Genomic DNA, 24,226 nt, shown 5'->3' on the forward strand with positions numbered 1-24,226 from the left:
CGATAGAGCAGGTCTTTCCCCCTGCATGCCGTTTCTACATAGAGAATTGGTGTGTTTAATTCTATATATATAATATATGGAAATGAGTAAATAAAACTAAATGTTGCTCTAAGTACAGTAAATGTTTACTAGAGAGAGAGGGAGAGAGAGAGAGAGAGAGAGAGAGAGAGAGAGAGAGAGAGAGAGAGAGAGAGAGAGAGAGAGAGGTAACAAAGAAAATAGTTTCCTGAGTGTGTGTGACAGCATGGAGAACATGTGGTGTTGGAAATAAGGCTCAGAGTGTTTTGGTCACTAAAGGCTATGTTCACACTGGTAGCCAGGCAGCCTGGATTTGGAATCAGGTCGGTTTTAGCAAGTCAACAGCAAAAAACAACAACAAAACATGGACATTTTAGTGAATCAGATTTCACTTAAGATGTCACATTCCTCTGTGGATTAAAATGCGATTGAAATCGGATTTCTAAAGATGTGTCTCAGTCTGGACACGCAGATCTACAAGCTCATAACGTGTCACGGTGAGCTTGTAGATCTGCTACTTTTTGGCAAGGGACACCAGAGACAGCAGAGTTAAGCATTACTCATGCCTACAGTATGTCGTCACATCATTACCACAGCAACCGGTGCATACAATAGATCTGCAAGTAAAATAGCATCCAAACAAACTCTGCAAAGGTTGTAGAACAAGATATTCACAGATGATACAAACGGCTTCAATGTCTGAATACACAAATCTGATCTGATCACTTGGACAGTCAGCACTAGTGGTGGTAAAAAAAGTTCATTTCAGTGAACGAACGATTTCGTTCAGCGCTATTTTCTAACGTTCAAAATTTACTCGAGTAAAAGTACAAAAGTATTGGCATCAAAATATACTTCAAGCACCAAAAGTAAAAGTACTAACATATTTGAAAATAGCCGATCTACAAGCTCACAACGCGTCGCGATGCGACGCGTTGTGAGCTTGTAGATCTGCTATTTTCAAATAGCCTAGGTATAAAATAGGGCTAAAGTGGTTAATGTATGTTTTTTTTTTTACGTCGCTCGCTCGTGAACGTAACAGTTTCAGAAAGTGAACGCGCTTGTTCACGTTCAAGGCAAATGAACTAGTTCTTTTGAACGAATCGATCATGAACGACACATCACTAGTCAGTACTAAAGATCAGATTTGAGAAACAAATCAGGTCTGAACAAAGCCTAACACACACACCGCACAGATAAACATAAAAGCGGGACAGGACATGACCTATTCTGTATACGTATAGTATGTATTTTCTCCTTTTTATTTGTACAACTATGCATTCATGCAAGCTTTAAAGTCAAGTGAGCAACGGAGACTATAGCTGTCATTGTGTATTCAGTGGTGAGATTTCAGGGGGTATTATTTCATTTTGGAGTGGAAAGAGAGTTGTCAAAAGTCATTACCGAGCAATTTGTTCCCTAACTGTTTCTGTAATGCACCCTGCCTCAGGTGTCTGGGAATGGGGGAGGGGTGCCAAGAGAGAGAGAGAGAGAGAGAGAGAGAGAGAGAGAGAGAGAGAGAGAGAGAGAGAGAGAAAAGACCAGGCAAGTTTAAACATGGTGGTGCATTGGAATAAGCTCACACACTGCACAGGGGAGCTGATTCTTACCACTTGAACTGCGGATTTGGAAGAGATTGCACAACACAATAAAAGGATATGATATCTTGTGTTGTTAGAGGTGGATATGAGAGAGGTTTACACACACGCACGTGCACGCACGTCGCGCACACACACGCGCACACACATGCACACAAACACACACACAGGTAGTACAGGGTCTAGAGAGAGGTCAGAGGCCAAATGGCCCTGAACTCTCTCCCTTCAGGTTGAGCGGATCAGAGGTTCCTCTGTGCGCTGCTCTCTCCATTTATTTTACCCATCATCCCTCATCAGGGCCGGGGTGACCCCGTGACCCCCAGAGCTAGGGTTACCTGTCAGTTGACTGTCTATTCACGAGCACAGGGCTTGACGCTGTGTCAACAACATTTGTTCCGTTGAAAAGAAGGAAGGAGGAAGAAGAAGAGAGAAGGATTCCGTGTTGCAACACTTTAGAACCGCGTGGAAAAAGAAAGAAGAAGGGGGGGGGGGGGGAATGAGAATAAGTCAAAAGAGATACAATGCTTTGTATTCTGCTATTCTTTTCACTTACAATAAAAAAAGATATGGTCTCAAGGCCTCAGTTAGCAATGGGCTCTAGTGAGCAGGCACCAGTGGTGGAAATAAAGTACTCCAATGTTTTACTTAAGTAGAAGTATCAATACTGCAATATACAAATACTCTGTTACAAGTAAAAGTCCGTAATTCTAAATATACTTGAGTAAAAGTACAAAAGTGCTGGCATTTCAAGTTTTCAAATGTATAAAAATCTTTTGAAAATAGCAGATCTACAAGCTCACAATGCATCGCATCGCGACGCGTTGTGAGCTTGTAGATCGGCTATTGTTGGCCGAAATGTATATAGAGCTGAAGTGGGAAATGTATGTTTTTTTAATAATAATCAAAATCTACAAAGTAACTAGTAACTAAAGTGTTCAAATAATTGTAGTGGAGTAAAAGTACAATATTTGCCTCTGAGATGTAGCGGAGTAGAAGTAAAAGTATTGGAAATTGGAAATACTCACGTAAAGTACAAATACCTCAAAATTGTACTTAAGTACAGTACTTAAGTAAATGTACTTAGTTACTTTCCACCACTGGTGAGCAGGCACACTGACTTACAGACACAGACGTACCACACTGTAAAATCCTCAGTGTCCACTTGTGTAAGGATTAATTTTTGTTACATCTGTACACTTCCGGAAGGTTAAATTGACAGTGCACCAAAAAAGTGTGAGCGTGCCTGTTTACAAAGAGACAAGAGATCCAAGGAGAACACGGCGAACAGCTGCATGCATGGATACCTACTGAGAGGTACCTAGGAAAACACTCTGTAAACCCCCCCCCCCCCTCCCCCCCTCTGCGTACTGTCAGGTATCAATCAGGGGGCCGTAAGTGGAATCCTTGAGTGGAGATGCTATCAGCGCTGGCCCTGCATGCACCCACACACCACAGTGTGTCTTATCTCTGCTGAGATAACAGCTCTCCCCTCTCACAGTGTGAGGCCTGCAACCAGCCACACACTCCTCTTCTTCTGGTCTCTCTCTCCGTTTTTCTCTATCTTGCATGTCTGTCTGTCTGTTTCTCTCTCTCTCTCTCTCTCTCTCTCTCTCTCTCTCTCTCTCTCTCTCTCTCTCTCTCTCTCTCTCTCTCTCTCTCTCGAAAAAGTACACACATTTTTTACTTAAGTAAAAGTACCAATACTGCAATATAGAAATACTCTGTTACAAGTAAAAAAAAGTCCAGAATTCAAAATTTACTTGTACTTAAAGTACCAAAAGTAAAAGTACTGAAGTATTTGAAAATAGCAGATCTACAAGCTCACAACGCGTCGAGCTTGTAGATCGGCTATTTTCAAATAGCCTATGTATAAAATAGGGCTAAAGTGGTTCATGTATGTTTCATAATATCATAATTTATATCTGAAAAGTAACTAGTAACTAAAGTTTTCAAATAATTGTGGTGGAGTAAAAGTACAATATTTGCCTCTGATATGTAGTGGAGTAGAAGTAAAAGTATTGGAAATTGGAAATACTCAAGTAAAGTACAAATACCTCAAAATTGGACTTAAGTACAGTACTTAAGTAAATGTACTTAGTTACTTTCCACCACTGTCTCTCTCCACCAAATTAGGCAACTTCGATTCAAACAGGGGCCCTTAGGAGAAGAAGAAAAAAAACGGCCAATTTGCTCTGGTTCCTGTTTAAAATTCAATAACTGTGCGGTGCTGGCGGAGGCTGGAGAGGGCGCGTGCTCCTTCAGATTCCAATCTCTGATCTTATCAGGCCTCAGAAGGAACACGATACATGTCTCAGTTGACAAATCCAGATTGGCATAAAATCTAACTAAAGAAATCACAGGCACAAAAAACATCAACAATTTCCTTCCGTACTTGCACAGTTTTGTCAACAAGCAAGAATCATTATCACTGCTGGATGAGTTAAATGTGATAGAAATGTAAGAGATGGCAATTTAATTCTCATTAAAATGCGCAAAATGACTACAATGTAATGTGTACAGTAATATTTAATATATTTGATCAAATACATTTTTTGAATGTGATATAATGTATGATTTAAAAGAATTATACATTCATAAACATCTAAAACCGTATGCTAATATTATAATAATATTCAGCAATTTGTGAACGCGTAAACAACATAGAGCCTGTGTAATCAATGTGACGTCAGCATATAGTTCTGGTTGCATGGTGGTGGTTTTGGGGTGAGGGGGGAGGGTGGAGGGTGAGGGGGAGGGGGGAGGGTGGCACGGAGGTGAGGAGATGGTCCTGCTCTGGCCCGGTTTTCTGGTTTCCTCCCAGACCACAGCGCAATGGGTCTAATAACAAAAACAAGCAGCGTGGTGTGGTGCTGGGCCCGCAGTGTGAGGACCTTAACGAGGACCATGTGGAGCTGCCCAGACACACAGTCAGAGGAAACCCAATCCCTTGCTCCTTTTTTTTTTTTTTTTTCTCCCCCTCTCGACTTTTTCCTCTCTCTCTCTCTCTCTCTCTAGCTTTCCTTTCTGTTACAACACACTCCTAAAGAGTCTCTGGCATACCTAGCTCAATTCTCAGCTCATCGTATAATGTGGGGAAAAAAGCAAAGAAAAGTGGCTGTAGGACTTTTTTTTCTCCCTCTATTGTTATTATTGTTCAGGGCCCTATCAGTATCTTTCATTCTGTGCTCTGGGCTTTATCAAAGATTCTTATGTAGTTGTTCCTACTACAGTACCAACTTCAGATATTCTACCCCTTTAATGTATATTTCTCCCCCCTCAAAAAAGCCCAGTTCTGCCTCTGATGTCTGAACTTTATCTTCCCTCTTATTCAATTTGATCGTGTTGTAATCAAGAACTCTTCTTTATTCTCTTTTTCCTTTTACTTTTCCCTTCTTATTTCACTTCTCTTTCTCAGAGCCCTTTTTTTTTTTTAGCTTGAGCTCAACTCTGTGAAGCAGACTGTTAATATTAGCAACACACTGACTTCATTTTCTATTGTAACAAGCCACCCAGCGTCAAAAGTTCTGGCGTTAGCCTTGAGTTCTTACCCGATACATCCAAGTAATCCACCTACACTCATTCTCCTCTCTCTCCTCCCCCCTACTTGTTTTGAGAAGTGGCTCTGGAATATGCATATTTGCTGGGTCATGCAATGCAATATGCTCAGTAGGAAAAGCGGGGAAGAAAGGGGTCTTTCTGCACCCATCAAGCTCGACGGACCATCCATAGGGGGGCTCTTTCATGTGAAGAATTCATCCTGACCGTCCACCTGGATCAATTAGCTGTTTGCTTCACTGGGCTGTGTTTCAATGATGCCAAAGTCCCATCAGCTCCTCAATGGGGAGACTCAGTTCATTTAGTAGGAGACAATTGTCTATTGAGGGTATAGTATTAGAAACCTGCATATCATTTACATCAAAGCAATTTCATTGCCTCTGAAATTGATGAGACATACAGCCTTATGCTTTTTGCAACGGCATTTGAAGTCATACTCTATGAAAAAAACATATCTTTTGTTTTGCAAGTATCAATCCTATAGCGTGTATTTTGTTTCATGTATCTTATTGGATCCACTGCTGACACATTTTGTTTTATGTTATCTTAAGCCAATATAAAGAAAGATCAACAAACCGACATATTTTCTTTCCCAGGAGATGTCACCAGTTGATCTTGAAGATAAGCTTTATAACAGGTGAGAAACCGTCTGGCATGCATTCTTTACAGCTCGCTGTGTATATTTATGCCCACTGTCCTTTTTGCCACACTGCGTCACCATGGCCCTCATGGCCTTCTTAGTCGTGGGGAATATGAGGGGCTAAAACCTGCTCGGGGAATTTGAAATGTGACCATAAAGCACAGCCATAAAGCAGATCAACCAACCAAGCCTCCAAAATTAGCTGAACAAACAGAGTAAGGTAGAGCCCTCTGGGGGATAAACTTGGCACACTGGATCCAGTGTGACGGCGGGGGCCCTTCTGGCAGCAACAGAACAATCCAAACGTTCCACTTGGGTTGAGCTGTCTTCGTTTCCCCCTCCACTATATATATCAGTCCCACATCAACATGGGCCTGTGAGGACCTTTCACGAGACTGACAGGCCACCTGAATCACACAATTGTGCAGCCTGGAGGAGCCAGCATGTGTATAGAGAAACCAGTGATCCAATAACTGTCCGGGTTCACTTCTCTCTCATAAAGTCAGGAGGGAGAGGCGGAGGAGAGCCAAGGCGCTCTAGAAACCAAGATGTGTTAAAGTTGTATCAAAGCAAAGTCTGGCGTTATAATCCAATTCTAGCCAATTTATGCACGGCATTTACTGTTGATTTTCTTTAAACCATTATTTGAGCCAGCACTTTGGCCAGTCCATTAAAATTCTTCATGCGCGTGGCACAAGAACCGCAGAAAAGTGTCTCGAGCAAAAAGGCTGAAAGCGGGTGATTCTGTGCGCCTTGCAGATGGTCCTGCCTAGCAGCAGCTGTGCAAATGAAAGACAGAGTGTCGTTTAAGAAGTGAGAGAGAGATGGAAAGTTGGCTACAAAGGGAAAAAGAGTAACATACAAGTTGCTAACTGAAAATGTAATGGAAAAACTAATAGTGCACAGAGGTTTGTTGAGAGAAAAATAATTCATGGAGGGTATTTTCTCTGGATTCGAGAGTGATAAAAGCATGCAAACGTCCATCCTTTGCTGCCTGTCTGAATACCACATGTACACCAGAAAGTAAGGCTTAAGAGTTTATTGACCTCAGATATGAAAAGCACTCATGGAAGAAATCCCACATGCATTCAACATTATGGGTCACTTCCACATGATACTCAGGCTTAGCTCTCAGCCACAGGCATTATTTTTTCCATTACTTCTTCAGTTATCAAGTTGTATCTTCTTCCCCACACTTTAACAGTGGTTTTGTCTGTCAAAGTGACATAAGATCACAGTAAGCACATAGATAGATGTCTTCAACCAATTACAGTAATTCTATTGAATTGTGTATCTATTGCGAAACAAAACAAACTATATGCAAACAAGGTTCCATTATTTGAGCACTATTGTGCTAAGATATGAAACGCACACGCACACGCACACACAGACAGACAGACAGACAGACAGACAGACAGACAGACAGACAGACAGACAGACAGACAGACAGACAGACAGACAGACAGACAGACAGACAGACAGACAGACAGACAGACAGACAGACAGACAGACAGACAGACAGACAGACAGACAGACAGACAGGCACGCACGCACGCACGCACGCACGCACGCACGCACGCACGCACGCACGCACGCACGCACGCACGCACGCACGCACGCACGCACGCACGCACGCACGCACGCACGCACGCACGCACGCACGCACGCACGCACGCACGCACGCACGCACGCACGCACGCACGCACGCACGCACGCACGCACGCACGCACGCACGCACGCACGCACGCACGCACGCACGCACGCACGCACGCACGCACGCACGCACGCACGCACGCACGCACGCACGCACGCACGCACGCACGCACGCACGCACGCACGCACGCACGCACGCACGCACGCACGCACGCACGCACGCACGCACGCACGCACGCACGCACGCACGCACGCACGCACGCACGCACGCACGCACGCACGCACGCACGCACACACACACACACACACACACACACACACACACACACACACACACACACACACACACACACACACACACACACACACACACACACACACACACACACACACACACACACACACACACACACACACACACACACACACACACACACACACACACACACACACACACACACACACAAGCCAGTTGCTCCCATCAGGCCATTTGCTTCCAGCCTGTTGGGGATCACAGGACAGTTGCACTGAGTGCTTTGTAGTGCAAAAAGTGTGTGCCTGGCATGGAAAGTTCTGTCACATTCTCTAATAGCCTGTTTGATTTCTGCATGACAAAAGGTTGGCTATTCTTAAAACATCTGAATATATTTGAATAGGCCTAGCAATCTCTCTTCTTGTTTTGTTCACCATAGGTTAACTGTAGCCTTGGATCAAGACTATCATAGATGTATTTTATCGATTCTGACTTTTGCTTTCGTGAAGCAAAAGTCAGAATCGATAAAATACATCGATGCTAGTCTTGATCCAAGGCTAGTTTAACTGATACATACGGATATGTTCAAGACCATACACTATCAGTATTTACAATTAGTTTTGCAATACTTCCATTGTTACGAGAGGAAAACACACCTTCTCCTCGGTCTTGTCTTGCTGACTGCCAACTACAGTATTGTAAATGTATGCATTTGTAACTCCTAGAGTGTAAATCATGTAACCAAAATGGAACCTTTGCATTTGTACACCCTTTGAATTAAATTAATACATTATGTATTACTAGCCTATAATTGTAATTATTATTATTGAGTTAAATTAATACATTAATTTATTACTAGCCTATAAAAATAATGATTGTGTAAATAGCAAAGAGCATACTTATGAGTGTTTCATTGGCCCCTGAGCCCCCCTAACAGCCCCTCCACGTTTAGACCCCTCCTCCCGCCGTAGAGCCGCCCTGAAGACAGACAGACAGACAGACTGACAGCGTTGCCATGTCCGCATTTTATAAGCGACGTTGGGCTTGTTTTTCTGTAAAGTCGCTTGTAAATATTGGTAGTTAAGGCTTTTTGGGCTGGTTTCTAAAGTGTAGTAGTTGCTTATTTTGGGCTTGTTTCCCAATGTTCTTTAAACCAGTGGTTCTCAAACAATTTCATGTCAAGGACTCCCAAATTAATATGTATGTGTCTGCGGAGTGCGGACAAAATGTCAAATTGTTTTCAAGTTAAAAAACAAAACAAATAGATGATCTACAAGCTCACAACGCGTCGCAAGCTTCTAGATCTGCTATTTTTCAAATAGCCAATGTATTTGTTATGTTAAAGGGCGAAGGGCTTTCTTTTGGGCTTGTTTTCATAGACATGGTTGCTTATTTCTCTCACGAAACCTGGCAACACCGACTGACAGACAGGCAGGCAGACAGACAGACAGACAGGGCCCCCCCTTTTTGAATGACAGCAGCCTGGGCAGGACCAGGAGGACCCAGGGAGACCAACTAAACTCTCGTTGTAATTCCTCCAGCAGCGTCGATGCCCCTCAGTCTGGGAAGTCCATTCTAAGTGGATGGATTGGTATGGGGAGAAGCGGACCTCACAACCGGGCTAAGCGGCAGCTCTGGACCTGGATACCGTTGACCATGGTTGTACTTTCCCTGCTGTTTCGACCAGGTAAATAAAGAAAAATCATATCTTAGATATTTTTTATTATATTTTATTGACTGTAAGAAGACAATCAATCATCGATCCCCATGTCTTTCTGCAATTATTATTGCATGCAAATACATTTCCCCTCTCTCGATTATTCCCCTCACCCTGGAATAATATGGAGGTGGAGGAAGAGATGGAAAACTTTTTCCCCTTGGCGTGTTATGTGTTCTGTTCTGTTCGGTTGTCTCTAAAAAAAAATAAAAAAAAAGTCCACCGATCCACGTTTTGAAATAGTTTTATAACTTAGTTTTAACTTTTTTTGGGAGGAGTTTCGCGTGGCTTTGTGTGTTTACACATCAGATATATTATTCTATCAATGTTGATATATAGGCTATATCTTTATTATATATAAAGATAAATAAACGGATAGTTCTTCCAGACAGACAGTGTTGGTCTGGTTGAAACGACAACCACAACGCTGAACGTGAATCGACTTCTCGAGTTGCATTTAAGGGAATTTTTGTTAGTTTTTTTGACCAAAATGTAACTTTTCTCCAAAGTATTCAGATATTAGATACTATGAAACACCTTTTGTCCATCGATCGCTGTTTGAAGCAGCCGCCCGTATGTTTATTATCGATCCTCCTAGATTAAACAAGGTTCGGACGGACGGGGTGAAGAAGTTGATGCTAACGCTTTCTCCACACGACAGACGGTGTCGCGCGTCGGAAAATAGCCGATCTTCAAGCTCACAAGGCGTCGCGGACGCGACGCCTTGTGAGCTTGAAGATCGGCTATTTTCCCCCTCAAAGCTCGCAGGCAACAGTTAGCATAGCCTCGCGATAGCAAGCAGCAGCTCTCTCCCCCTTCTCTCTCTCTTCTTGTCCCGAGAAGTTATCCAGAGAAAAGGAAGGAAAACGCCGATTGTTTTCCTTTTTTAGGGTGAATCTAAAGCCTTAAACAAACACTAAAACATGTGCATTAGTTTATTTATTAGTGTTTTTAATGGGTGATCACGGTGTTCTTCATACTAAGAGTTTGTACGTGTTTTTTGTTAGATCGTGGAGTGAAAAGTTCTCGGCCGTGTTTTTGTTCCCCCTCATTCATGGTTCATTTGTTAGCTACCATGCATGCAGTGGTTGGTGGAAGGAGTACTCAACCTTTTTTTACTTGAGTAAAAGTATCTATGTACTGCAATGAATGTAGAAAGACTCTGTTTACATGTAAATGTCCAGAATTTTAAATTGACTTAAGTAAAAGTACAAAGGTATTGGTGTCAAGATATACTTAAAGTACCCAAGGTAAAAGTAAGGCAAAAGTTTTCAAATGTATAAACCTCTTTTGAAAATAGCAGATCAACAAGCTCTTGTGAGCTTGTTGGTCGTTTATTTTCAAATGGCTGAAACGTGGGATCGAAGTGGTTGAAGATATGTTTTGTGATAATAATACAAATCTAAAGTAACAAGTAACTAAAGTTTTCAAATAATTGCTGTGGAGTAAAAGTACAATATTTGCCTCTGAGTTGTAGTGGAGTAGAAGTAAAAGTATTGACAATTGGAAATACTCCAGTAAAGTAAAACAAGTGTACTTAAGTACTGTACAGTACTTGAGTAAATGTACTTGGTTACTTTACACCACTGCCATGCATGGGGTCCAACTTCTTGTCGGCCTCATAGAGCAGAACGTGTGGATGGTTGTCAGCACTGCTGCTGCTGCTACGTGCAACAGCTTGTTATGTTGGGAAATGTTTTGCTTGATCTGATACTTTGTTGCCAATGGCAATTGTTTTTGTTCCATTGTAACGACTTGTTGGAACTATGCATGTATAACCCATCCATCTCCTGGAAGTGGGTTCAGACAACTCTGTTATTTTAAAATGGAAACACGAAGGGATTCGCTGAATACTTGTTGTTGTGTTATTTTAAACACTGTACAAAACTCTTTAGATTATTATGTTATGACATGTTTATTAATGTCTAGAGATGGCTCGCATGCAGGTTTAATACATAATGCAGCACATTTAACAAGGTCAAATGTACACAATTATTTGGACTACAGTGGACACAGCACTGACCTAATGTGATCTTCTTAATAAATGCATTTTGTTTTTTTACCCAAATGACATCCCCTTGGAATGTTATTTGAAAATTGTCCAAGCTTGATTTTTTTGAGTTCATGAAAACATGACCAGGAGCTTTGACTCACGGCATTATAAACATTTTAGCACAACAATGTGCGCATCGGCCGACTGCGTATGCTGAACTAAATGCCAACTTTTACCAACCAGACTACCAGTCTGTTGCAGTCTGAAGTAGTCTGTTTGATGGAAAGCTACCTTTTTAAACTGAACTCACAAGCCCCTCCTAACTATGTTGTCCCATTGAGTCAAATTCATCGCTGTCAAAACTATAGCACGTTTTTTTGGTTCTAGTGTTCATTTTAAACTTGTAGAGCTAATCGTAAAAATTAGACCTAGCACAATTTCAGTACATTTCTCTCGAGCATAATAAAACCATGATGTTAACCGTCAGTGTTATTTGTGTGTGTGTGTGTGTGTGTGTGTGTGTGTGTGTGTGTGTCGAGGTCTATTGTGAGTTTTAACTTTTTGCTCTTGTGTTCCCCATATGGTCATCACATTAACCCAGTGACTGGCAGACCATAAAGACCCCTTTGAGAGAGGAGCTTGGTTATTGATGCCCCTATAGGCAGTAATTGTCACAAACTGTCAATCAAAAGCAAGACTTGGGTGACCTCAGTACTGGATGGGGGGGGGGGGGGGGGGGCTGATGGAATTCAGAGGAGGGATGTAGAATGCCTCTGACATGACCCCTCGTGCTCCATCACCACTTTTATCCAGTGGCGTAAGACGTACAGACATTTTTGTACTTAAGTAAAAGTATCAATACCACAATGTAAAATTAGTACTCTGTATACTATATAGGTAAAAGTCTGGATTCTTTTACTAGATTAAAAGTATTGGCATCAAAATATACTTAAAGAAGTAAAAGTACTCATTATGCAGAGTGTGTCCCATTTCACAAGTTCAATATGTGTAAAAAAATCCTTTAAAAATAGCAGATTGCGACGAATTGTGAGCTTGTAGATCGGCTCAAATAGCCAAAGTACAGTATTATATAGGGTTGAAGGGATTAATGTACGTTTTTGTGATATTTAAAAAATGCAACGTTTTCAAATAATTGTAGTGGAGTAAAAAGTACATTTGCCTCTGAGACGTAGTGGAGTAGAAGTAAAAGTACAGAAAATTGGAAATACTCAAGTAAAGATACCTCCACAAGTACAGTACTTGAGTAAATGTACTTAGTTTATAGTTACTTTACACCACTGCCTTTTTATCAGTGCTCATGTTGAAGTGTTAGAGACTCTGAGAGGCATTAATCACTGGATGCGCAGCACCCAAGATGCACCCACAGTTTAGGCCTTGTGGTGGTGGGTGGAAGTGTGTGTGTGTGTGTGTGTGTGTGTGTGTGTGTGTGTGTGTGTGTGTGTGTGTGTGTGTGTGTGTGTGTGTGTGTGTGTGTGTGTGTGTGTGTGTGTGTGTGTGTGTGTGTGTGTGTGTGTGTGTGTGTGTGTGTGTGTGTGTGTGTGTGTGTGTGTGTGTGTGTGTGTGTGTGTGTGTGTGTGTGTGTGTGTGTGTGTGTGTGGAAGATTCACAGAGTTCACACCCACCCAGATTTGTATCTCTGTGCTTATCAAGTTGCCATTGTCCAGACTGTTTGTAGAGAAGGGACTGATTTAGATAAACCATTGGTCTAAAAACATGGTCATTCTCCCACTTAAAAAGTAATTTGAATGCTCCATGATGTTTGTTTGTTTTCTTAGCCGTGTTCTGTTTTGAAACAGTCAATGGCATTCAACCAGTGGTGGGTAACAAAAAAAAAAGCATGGGTTTCTGAGGCTAGTGGTGGGGAAAAAGTACTCACATTTTTTACTTAAGTAAAAGTATCAATTCTGCAATGTAGAAATACTCTGTGTCTGTGACAAGTAAAAGTCCGGAATTAAAAATTTACTTGAGTAAAATTTAAAAAGTATTGGTATCATAATGTACTTAAAGTACCAAAAGTAAAAAGTACTCATTATGCAGAATGTCCCATTTCACAACTTTTTAAATGTATAAAATGTATAAAAATCTTTTGAAAATAGCAGATCTACAAGCTCACAATGCGTCCCGTTGCATCGCGACGCATTGTGAGCTTGTGGATCGGCTATTTCCAAATGGCCAAAATGTATACAGGGCTGAAGTGGGTAATGTATGTTTTGTAATAATAATCTAAATCTACAAAGTAACTAGTAACTAAAGTTTTCAAATAATTGTAGTGGAGTAAAAGTACAATATTTTCCTCTGAGATGTAGTGGAGTAGAAGTAAAAGTATTGAAAATTTAAAATACTCCAGTAAAGTAGAAATTCCTCAAATTTGTACTTGAGTAAATGTACTTATTTACTTCCCACCACTGGCATTCAACAGGTGGGAAGAGTGAAGATCCTTTCCGGGCCTTTCTACAGTGTTGGGCAGCACCCTTTAAAATGGGAACTTGGACATATTACTAATACTAACTAAAGCATAGAGACATTGCCACCAGTCTAAAACTAACCAAAACGTCATTTTACGTAGGCTGGTGGCAGTTTTTCTGACAAAATCTTAAGATGTTCCTGGAAATAACAAATTTACAGTAGTTCAGTGTCTCTCAAATATTTTCATGTCAACAACCCCCACATTGATATGAATTTGGTCACAAACCACGATTTGAAAAGATCTTGTGCCAGGAACCTCCATATGAGAACATTTGTTGCCATAAATATCTCACAACTCATCGCAATTCGTTGTGAGCTTGTAGATAGGCCCAAAAAATAAAATGGGGCTTAAGTCTTGTTCCTCATTTTGTTGGGGACCCCCTGGAACCCTGAGGGTCCCCACTGACTCCACCTTGAAAACCAGTGATTTAGTCAATACACATTAAAATCCTCAGTGTTAATTGGGGGGTCAGGCATGTATTTCATTAATTTCTATCTAACCAGGAAATCTGCCTTCCCATGCATGAAAATTAACTAAACTTGGCACACAGGTCCAGTCCTATGCCAAACTTCCTCAACTGCCATTGTGGGGCCAATAGTCCTAATGGTGGCGCTACAGCTACCTGTACATGGCAAATCAGTCATGTGTGTGCTGCTATCACTTTTGCAGCTTTCACTAAAATGCAAGGCCTAGTGAGCAAGAATGTTCATATGCTTTGAGTTGGTAGGATTTATGAGTTGGTAGGATTTATGAAGTCTCTCAGTTTCCCCAGTCTTACGTGTGCGTGGCCACGCAGTCGTAGGTGTACTGAACAGTGGAAGGAGGGATTTAATGCTTTAATGAACATTTGGATCCAGACAGTTCTGCTGATCCACCCTCCTGTATTCCTTAGTTATTGTCTTCCTCCTCCTCTTGCCATTTTCCACCCTTTTCTCTTGTTCTCCTCCACTTCCGCTTCCAATAGCCTGGCCCAGGCCATTTGCTGCACAGGCAGCTATAATAATGGATCCATGTGTAACTCTGAGAGTGTACGAATGTAACCAAATGGACCCTTAACAAGTACAGTGGATTACATCTGTCCACTCTCAGTGTTAAATGAACACAGAGGAGTTAACTGTGTGTGTACCATACCAACATTCAGTGTGCTCTACCTGGCTGGTCTCCTCAGCCAAGCTGTTTGGGCCCATGACTGGCTAGAACAAGCATAGGTCTTTGTGCTTTTACCTCCCGAGTCTGTTAGCTTCACCTACAGAATATTCTGCACCTCGCCATGCATCGTAGCTTAATGGTTGGTCTCCTATTGCTTCGGTAACAGCCAAACCACATTCAACACCCCTAAGCAAACTACACAGGTTGGCTTCCTCCTGCAGCGAAGCCTGGTGTTATTTCATGTGAGGGCTGGTTGGGGGAAATACGTTTTGACTGTAGCAGAGAGTGGGATCATGATGGTCGTGCGGGCTAACCTATTTGGATTTTAATGGCTCTCCTGATTGAGCTAAACTTGATAGTGGGGAAACGTTTGCCCACTCTTCATTTACTCCTCTGGAACTACTGTGTGTATATATATATATATATATATATATATACTGTATATCCATTCTTAAGCAGAATGTGGTTAATGTGATTCATGTTAGTATTTTGGCAGTGGTGGAAAAAGTACTCACGTTTTTTACATAAGTAAAAGTATCAATACTGCAATATAGAAATACTGTGTTACAAGTAAAAGTCCAGAATTCAAAATGTACTTGATTAAAAGTACAACAGTATTGGCATCAAAATGTACTTAAAGTACCCAAAGTAAAAGTAAATTATGCAGAATGTCCCAAGTATTCAAACGGATAAAAAACCATTTGAAAATAGCAGATCTACAAGCTCACAATGCGTCACGATGCGACGCATTGTGAGCTTGTAGATCGGCTATTTTCAAATGGACTAAATTTATATAGGACTGAAGCGGTTAATGTATTTTTTGTAATAATCAAAATCTACAAAGTAACTTAAGTTTTCAAATATATGTGGTGCAGTAAAAGTACAATATTTGGATCCGAGATGTAGTGGAGTAGAAGTAAAAGTATTGGAAATACTCAAGTAAAGAATAAATACCTCAAAATCGTACTTAAGCATAGTACTGTAAGTAAATGTACTTGCATTTTGGCACGTGAAGATTTGCATGAAACAATCAAGGTTTATAGCATCTAGTGTTGCCGACTCATACAAAACAAACCACAATGCGATACGATTGACAAAAAGTAAAACTGATCGTTCTTTCCCCCTGTTTATCCTTTCCAGCTCATTGCCAGCAGTGTCGAATCCAGCGCTGCAATGCAGAGTACGTGTCCTCCACGTCGCCCTCTAGTGGTTTGCAGGAGGAGGGGCTGCCGGACTTGGACTACTGCATCGCCCTGCGGGCCTACGACCTGTGCACCCGCCGCACGGCGCGCAGCTGCAGGGGAGACCTGGTCTACCACTCTGCCGTCTTCCGCATCAAGGAGCTCTTTTCCCAGCACAACTGTTCCAGCGACGGGCCCACCTCGCCCGACAAGCCGCCCAGCACGTCCCGGCCGATCGTGTCCGAGCTGTGCGACTACGAGAGCCGGGTCCTGGCGTCGGGACCCGAGGGTCAGCAGAAGAAGTACGCCCACTGTGGATTATTTGGGGACCCCCACTTACGGACTTTCCGGGACGAGTTTCAGACCTGCAAGGTGGAAGGGGCGTGGCCTCTGATCGATAACCGCTACCTGTCGGTGCAGGTGACCAACGTGCCCGTCGTCCTGGGCTCCAGCGCCACGGCAACCAGCAAGGTGAGGATGGGGTCAGAGCATAGAGTTATAATATATCTAGAGGGCGGATTGCCCCGCCCCCAGCTTTTCATTTCTATGAAAGTGCTCAGTGGCGTTTTGAAGCACCCGGAAGTCTGCCGGAAGTAGAAATGTTGGGTCGATTTTGAGTCTATTAGAGCAGCCATAGAGTTATGAGCATGTGCACAAACGGGAGATGCACGCACAGTAGCATTTTAAGTGCATTCTCAGATTTGACCACCAGGCGTGGCCGCTTCACTGTTCTACCGTGGGTCTGGGGGCCTGGGTCAGAGGGCACACAGCAGTGGTTTACCTCTAAGTAGAGTTGGGCCATATGGACAACATCAAATATCACAACGTGTTTACCATATACCTCCATGTTGTGACGATAATATCGTACTGTGACGACATCAAGTTCTTTCTTTTAAATTTCAAACATAAAAAAATTGCAGATCTACAAGCTCGCAACATGTCACATTATGTGACACGTTGTGAGCTTGTAGATCTGCTATTTTCACTGTTTGAAATGAGTTTGAAAGAATAAAACGGGGCGTAAGTGATTTTAAAAGCAGTAAAAGACAACGCTTATTCCATTTCATGATATTAAGAAAGATGTACAAACTATAATACAAATTAATTAGCAGTCAGTGGTGCTTCAGGAGACTCCAGTGTTCTATAGCAGTGGTTCCCAACCTTTTTCTGGATCGGGGCCCACTTGAATATCTGGAAAGCGTTGGTGGTCCACCCATCTGACACCACGCGCAAGCTGACACGCACGTGTGCCATCTGACACATGTGCATGTTTATTTTAGTGATAAATCAATCCACTGTGTTGGGCTTGGATCAATGGAAACTTAACATAGTATACTTTAAGTTCCTATTTATTTGGTATCGCCATGAAAACAAAAAATTCTAGGTTTTAGAAAAACAAAAACAAATTGTTTTACAGGAAAGAAATATGTATATATATATATCAACAGCGGTGGAAAAAAATACGCAAATTCTTTACTTAAGTAAAAGTACTAATACTGCAATATAGAAATACTCTTGTTACAAATGTATTGTACCAAAAGTAAAAGCACTAAAATATTTGAAAATATCCTATTTAGGTATAAAATAGGGCTAAAGTGGTTAATGTCTGTTTTATAATGTAATCATTTATATCTGCAAAGTAATTAGTAACTAAAGTTTTCAAATAATTGTACTGGAGTAAAAGTACAATATTGGCCTCTGATATGTAGTGGAGTAAAAGTATTGGAAATTGGAAATACTCAAGTAAAGTACAAATACCTCAACATTGTACTTAAGTACAGTACTTAAGTAAATGTACTTAGTTACTTTCCACCACTGTATATTAATGTTATTAAAATCGTAGTATTTTGCCTGTTATTTGTGGGCCCCCAGCCCCACGGGTTGAGAAGCACTGCTCTGTAGCTCCTGCAGGTCCTCAGGGAGAGGAGAAGGAGGGTGTTGAATCACAGACATGCTTGAGCGCTCTACCTTTAACACATGGGTGGTCATATGGTAGTGATTAACGTTCACTCAAACATTTTTCCTCTACCGCCACGATCTGGAATGTTTTTTTCACCCCTCTGGTCAAATAATTAACTGGGCTCTTTTTTGTGTAAATATGGAATAATGTGGAAAAATAAAAGAATAATTGGTCAGTGGGGAGAGGTTTTGATCCCGCTGATTGAATCAGCTTGTCTTAAATGCTCTCAATTATATCGTTGAAACTGTCATAGTCATGATTAAATTGTAGGTCTATAAATTAGTTCTAAATAAGTTCTTTTTTTGTTGTTGGATGATTACTGCACTCACCCCGCCCTCCCCACTTGTTTTTTTTTAATTGGCCATATTGATGCTTTTGGGTGTTTCTTAATCCGGCCTTTTATTTTACTTATCGGGGAGGATGAGAAAATCTGTTTGGGTGGTGCAAACAAGCCATGCAGCATTGCAAGACTATTGCTTTGAAGTTGGCTTGTACATCAGAGAGCGCAGGGATTTCAGAGAAAACTATTTCAAAGGAATTTCCAGTGTGTATTGGGTGGGGAGAGTAATGCAAACCTGTAGTCTGGGTAATGCCTGTGCCAGTACCCGCATGCCCCCTCGGTGCTTTTGAATTGGAGCTGTTTTCAACTGTCAGACTTAAGACAGAAAATCGTCCATCAAATACAGTATCGCGGTAACAGTAAACTTAACCATAGCCACCTCCAATGTCAAATACCTTTTCTTTTTTTTTAGAAATGGAGACCCAGCCCCCAATTTTTCATATCTGGGCTGGGATCCAGATTGAGGTCAGTCAGTGAGCAGGCGTTGTAGTAAAAGGCAAGATTTATGGAGTTATGAAGCGAGGAGACAGTTGTCTGTGTGTTTGATCCTGCACTCAAGGAAGAATGCGGGGCTTATTGCCATCATTTAGGGTATTATTAGTAATTTGTTTTAGATAAGAGTGGTTCAGGTGACGCTCAGACCACACCATTTCTGGTAAGTTTGTGGCTCATTGGGTCTATCTTGTTTTAGTAACTTAATACATGATTAAAATGGAACATATGCCTTTTTTTATCTTCTATTTGTCTTCTATTTGTATAGTTTTATTGCTCACGGTTTATGCTACAGGGTAAAACACTGTCAGTCGGCTAGAAAGGAAAAAGCACACTCACAGTGAGTGACTCACAGTAACATTTCAAATCTAGCAGTATGGTCACAACCTATTGGAATATTGGTTGGCTGCTGCCCCTTGGTGGCTGAAAGTGGTACTACTTGGGTTGGGTCTGGGGAACTATTATTATTGAAACATAAATGCATGTGCAGCAGAGAGATATATATATATATATAGGAAAATGGGGGATATTATTTATTAATTTTAAAGCGAGAAGGATTTCCCTCAGAAACATGAAGCTTTTTAACGTGTTATATTTATGCGTTAGAAATCCACCGAACGATCAAATAAAACGACTTCCTTTCATGTTTCCACCCGATTCATTCAGATCACGGTGATCTTCAAGTCGTACCACGGCTGCACGGATCAGAAGGTCTACCAGGCCACCACTAAAGACCTGCCCTCGGCCTTCCAGGACGGCACGCGCAGCGGCGGGGAGAGCGGCAGCCTGGCGATCATGGAGCGCAGCGGCTCCGGCGGCCGGCAGGTGAAGATCCAGGCGCGCTACATCGGCACGTCCATCATAGTGCGGCGTGTGGGCCGCTACCTCACCTTCGCCATCCGCATGCCGGAGGACACGCTGGACTTCTCAGAGGAGAACGCCGGGCTGCAGCTCTGCCTGCACGGCTGCCCGCGCAACGAGCTCATCAAGGAGCACACGCTGGGCCGCCAGCAGCACCCGCAGCGTCTCCCCGGCACAGGGCAGGGCACCAACACGGAGCTGGGGCCGCTGCTGCCCCCGCACCAGACCTACACGGTGGAGCGGGCCACCGCCAAGTGTAGGGAGACTCTGCAGGTGGAGGACGTGTACTTCCAGTCCTGCGTGTTTGACTTATTGACAACGGGAGACCCCGAGTTCTCCATGGCGGCCTACGGCGCCTTGGAGGACCTGAAGGCGCTGCCTCCCAGTAAACTGAAGCAGAACCCAAGGACTCCCCACCTTTACAGCCGAGGGGTGTCGCACACGGCCGCCGCGGCGCTGGCCAGCAACGCCCCCCCTCTTGTCACACTCCTACTCCTCGTTCTGCTGCTCTTGTAAAATATATGTTTTAAAAAATGCAGAAATAACTAGGGTTGGGCACCGAATGTGGTACTTTTAAGGGTACTGACCAAATGACATCGGTACGACTAGGTACCGACTCGCGTTAGATCAATCGGTGCCACATTTCAGTACCGTGAGAGTGGGTAAAAAAGCAACAACCTGTGAATGGCTTGTAAGTGACGCTCATTACTACCCTGCATCTCTCTCTCTAAAATGTAAAGTTTGCCCTAAACTACATGTCCGTTAAAGTTACAAATTACCATGCAATGGTCTTCTATGTATTGTATAATCAATGTGTATTTGATTGGTTTGCAGTTGCCCAATTTCCATTTAAAATCTGTATGTAAATGTTTTGAGCTCCTTACAGAGAATATTCCAAGTACCCAATTCTGATGAGCTGCGCAAGTGTGGCAAAGATGGGGTTTACTTTTTGAGGACCCCTAGGGTTGTACCCACGGACTGCCTGTATGAAAATTAAGGCGCAAAAGTGCGTTACTTGTAATAGTTTAATAAACACACACATGCCTTCATTGTCTAATCTGAGTGAAAATAATTCTCATACAGCCGTTACAACAAAAATGTTCTATAATGTTGAAATTGAGCTGTATGTACCGGTACTTATTCTTTCACAACAACAAAAAGGTACAATTTGGTACCGGTACCAGTATCGATACAAATGTGAATGGTACCCAACCCTAGAAATGACAAAGTGGAAGCAATACTGGCTTGACGAAAGAGTGCGCTAGAGCTCAGACATTTTATAAATGTTTTTCTTTTCTTTTTTTGCCTTTGTGAATGTTGTGGTGTTTTCCTGTTGTTGTCATTAAACCATTTGAAGGATTTAGCACTCGAAAACTATGCCAATGCCTCCCTTCCCTCATGTTTTCTGTGAGTTCACACATTTGCCACTTCATTTTGAGTAACAGCCTGAATGCACGCAATCGTGGTGTCAGTTGGGGGTTAACCACTTAAACCCTATATATATTTAGTTGACCGGAGTCCCCCAGGGGTCCATACTAGGGCCCCCTCCTGTTTTCGTCAAATCTACAAGCTCACAACGTGTTTACGGTGTGACATTGTAGATCTGCTATTTTCACCGAACGTACGACCCCAGAATGGGGACGCTAAGGTTCATGTGGTTAAAGTAAATAACACTCATTTTCATACACTTGGATTAAACGGATACAATTTATATATTTGTTCTTCAAAAAATATATATAACATGATTGTCTGTGCTGATTCCAAGGCAGCTAGCCAGAATGATATATCTTTGTAAATATCTCATCTGTACTGGTAAATTCATCACAGTGCATAATCTTAAAAAGGGGTCATGATTTCATTATGTATTGAGTTACATATGCTGACAAAATGGTCTTTTCTTTTTAGTGCAGGAGTTTCTCTTTGGATATTAGATCCTGTATAATCCAGTAACATCATTCAGCACTTGTTTTCACAAACAAAATGCTTGTAACACTCCACGTTATCTGACTGTTATATTTTCTCCAGTCTTCTAATGTCTTTCACACAGGATCCAACAACTGTACGTAAATACTACCTATCAATAACACATGATGTTTTGGTGTGATAATGTCATCAGCCCCTGCATATCAAACTGTAATATTTCTATTGGTTCAAACACTCCCTCTTCAAGCTGCTTTGGCTTCCAGTTAAAAGTAAAAAAGAAACAAAATCTCTATATAATAATATATTGAAAGAGTGTATATATGTTTTATATTGTGTACATTTGCCTTTGTATAGATGTTTTAACTGTAATATGTTTTACATTTTGTTGTGATTTAGTTTCTTTATTTGGAGTCCATATAAGAGGAGTAAACTAATATGTGTTGTACCCTATCTGTAATTTTCCATATTAAAAAGTGTTGGACAAGTTTGGCTACGCTTTGACTTATCTTACTTTGCTGAGTAGTTTTTGATTAGCCAGAATCTACAAGCTCACAATGTGTCATTTACGGCAAGTATAAATCAGACTTAAGCCATTAACACATTGACTGCCAGAATTATTTCAGATTTTTTGCAGTTTATTGCCAGGGGTTTTTACATTGAACAAAAAAAAGTACTCAGGAGCCGAGATACAGAATTTTTAAGTTTTAAGTTAACAAGGAAGTGGATAGGAGTCTAAATCTTCGAAAAATCATATCTCCTTGGTCTTTGGGTCAAATTTTAAAAACAAATTACAAAAAAAAAAAAAAAAAACGAGTTAACTCGATCTTGGCAACAGGAACACATCTGTGTCATTTTTTTGTTGGAGCTAAAAAGCATTATTTTACACTTTGGCTATTCAAAAATAGCAGATATACAAGCTCATAGCGCGGCACCGAGTGCTGCGCTACGAGCTTGTAGATCTGCTATTTTTGAAAAAACTTGAAAATGTGTGCAAATCTTTGAATCTGGGGGGTCCCTGGAACAAAATATTTTGAGATGGGGGTCGGCGGCCAAATACATATAATTTTGGGGGTCCTTGACATGGAAAAAGTTTGAGCACCACTGATATAGCAACATACGTTTTTCAGAAAACTGTTGGGATTTAGAAGACATTTGTAGAATCGGCTGGGTTAAGTGAGTTGCATTCAGGGACTGAAGAGTGTTCAGATTTATAAATGAAGGCTTGGGGGATGTGACTTCAATCAATATAACTATCATTTCAAACTTTTGCCTTGATTACGATTAATGAGCGACTATTTAAAAAAAGAAAAGTCACAATGTGTCGCAGCATTATGAGCTTGTAAACCGGCTATTTTTGTACACCACCATTGTACAACAAAGTATAAGAGTTTAGTGGTTAATCAGACTAATTGATTTAGTCAATTATAAAAAATACATTATAATGTTTTCGTGTCAATTCTTTGATATATAAGACCAAAAAAAGGAATACAAAAAAAGGCTTCTGGATTAATAGATTAACCTTCCTGAGAAAGATATAAGTCGGTTATTAGTTGTAAATACCAGTTTTGATATATTTTCGGTTAATTGCCCAGCCCTAAGTCATACCATATTTTGGTAATGGTCATGCAAAATACATTCTGGTATTTAATTGTAGGCCTACTTGAGCATTGTGGATCGTAGAGGGTCATACTGGTCATACCAGAAGTTCTAGCAGAATCCTTTGTGTCGCACTCACATTGGATAAAGACTTAAGTTGCCCAAAAAACAAGAAACTTTCAGTTAGGTAGCATTTTGTTAAACGATAATCAGCAATAGATATGAAATGGCTGAGTACGTGGTACCAACACATATCGAGGGCTTAAGTGACATTTTCAGAATTTTACAGGAGAGCAAAAACTAACTTTTCATTGATTGTATTTATTTAATCAAAAACAACATATTTAAGAAATCTACACTTTTATACAGATTATACTTTAATCTATGGTCATACTGAAACATTTCTGACCATGATACTGACATTCTGACCACGATACTGTCATGATACTTATCATGACACTGACATGATACTGACATGATTCTGACCACGATACTGACATGATACTGACATGATTCTGACCATGATACTGACATGATTCTGACCATGATACTGTCATGATACTTATCATGACACTGACATGATACTGACATGATTCTGACCACGATACTGACATGATACTGACATGATTCTGACCATGATACTGACCACGATACTGACATGATTCTGACCACGATACTGACATGATACTGACCATGATACTGACCATGATACTGACATGATTCTGACCATGATACTGACCACGATACTGACATGATTCTGACCATGATACTGACCATGATACTGACATGATTCTGACCATGATACTGAC

The 24,226-nt window shown here is 41.4% G+C and overlaps 1 protein-coding gene across 2 annotated transcripts in view; it reads left to right on the forward strand.

The window, feature by feature from the left end:
* rgmd (RGM domain family, member D) overlaps nucleotides 1–22,309 on the forward strand; it is a 23,851-nt gene extending 1,542 nt beyond the window's left edge. The window contains exons 2-5 of one of the 2 annotated variants that reach the window (XM_080431576.1): nucleotides 5,768–5,808; nucleotides 9,259–9,404; nucleotides 16,205–16,716; nucleotides 19,704–22,309. In XM_080431576.1, the coding sequence (XP_080287702.1) occupies nucleotides 5,771–5,808; nucleotides 9,259–9,404; nucleotides 16,205–16,716; nucleotides 19,704–20,414 (1,407 nt within the window). In that variant the 5' untranslated portion in view covers nucleotides 5,768–5,770 and the 3' untranslated portion in view covers nucleotides 20,415–22,309. The remainder of the gene's footprint in view (nucleotides 1–5,767; nucleotides 5,809–9,258; nucleotides 9,405–16,204; nucleotides 16,717–19,703) is intronic. The other variant, XM_080431577.1, reaches the window with a different exon arrangement.
* Nucleotides 22,310–24,226: the final 1,917 nt, after the last annotated feature.

The sequence above is a fragment of the Gymnoscopelus braueri genome, assembly GCF_963280865.1.
Source record: "Gymnoscopelus braueri genome assembly, chromosome: 6".
Taxonomy (NCBI): domain Eukaryota; kingdom Metazoa; phylum Chordata; class Actinopteri; order Myctophiformes; family Myctophidae; genus Gymnoscopelus; species Gymnoscopelus braueri.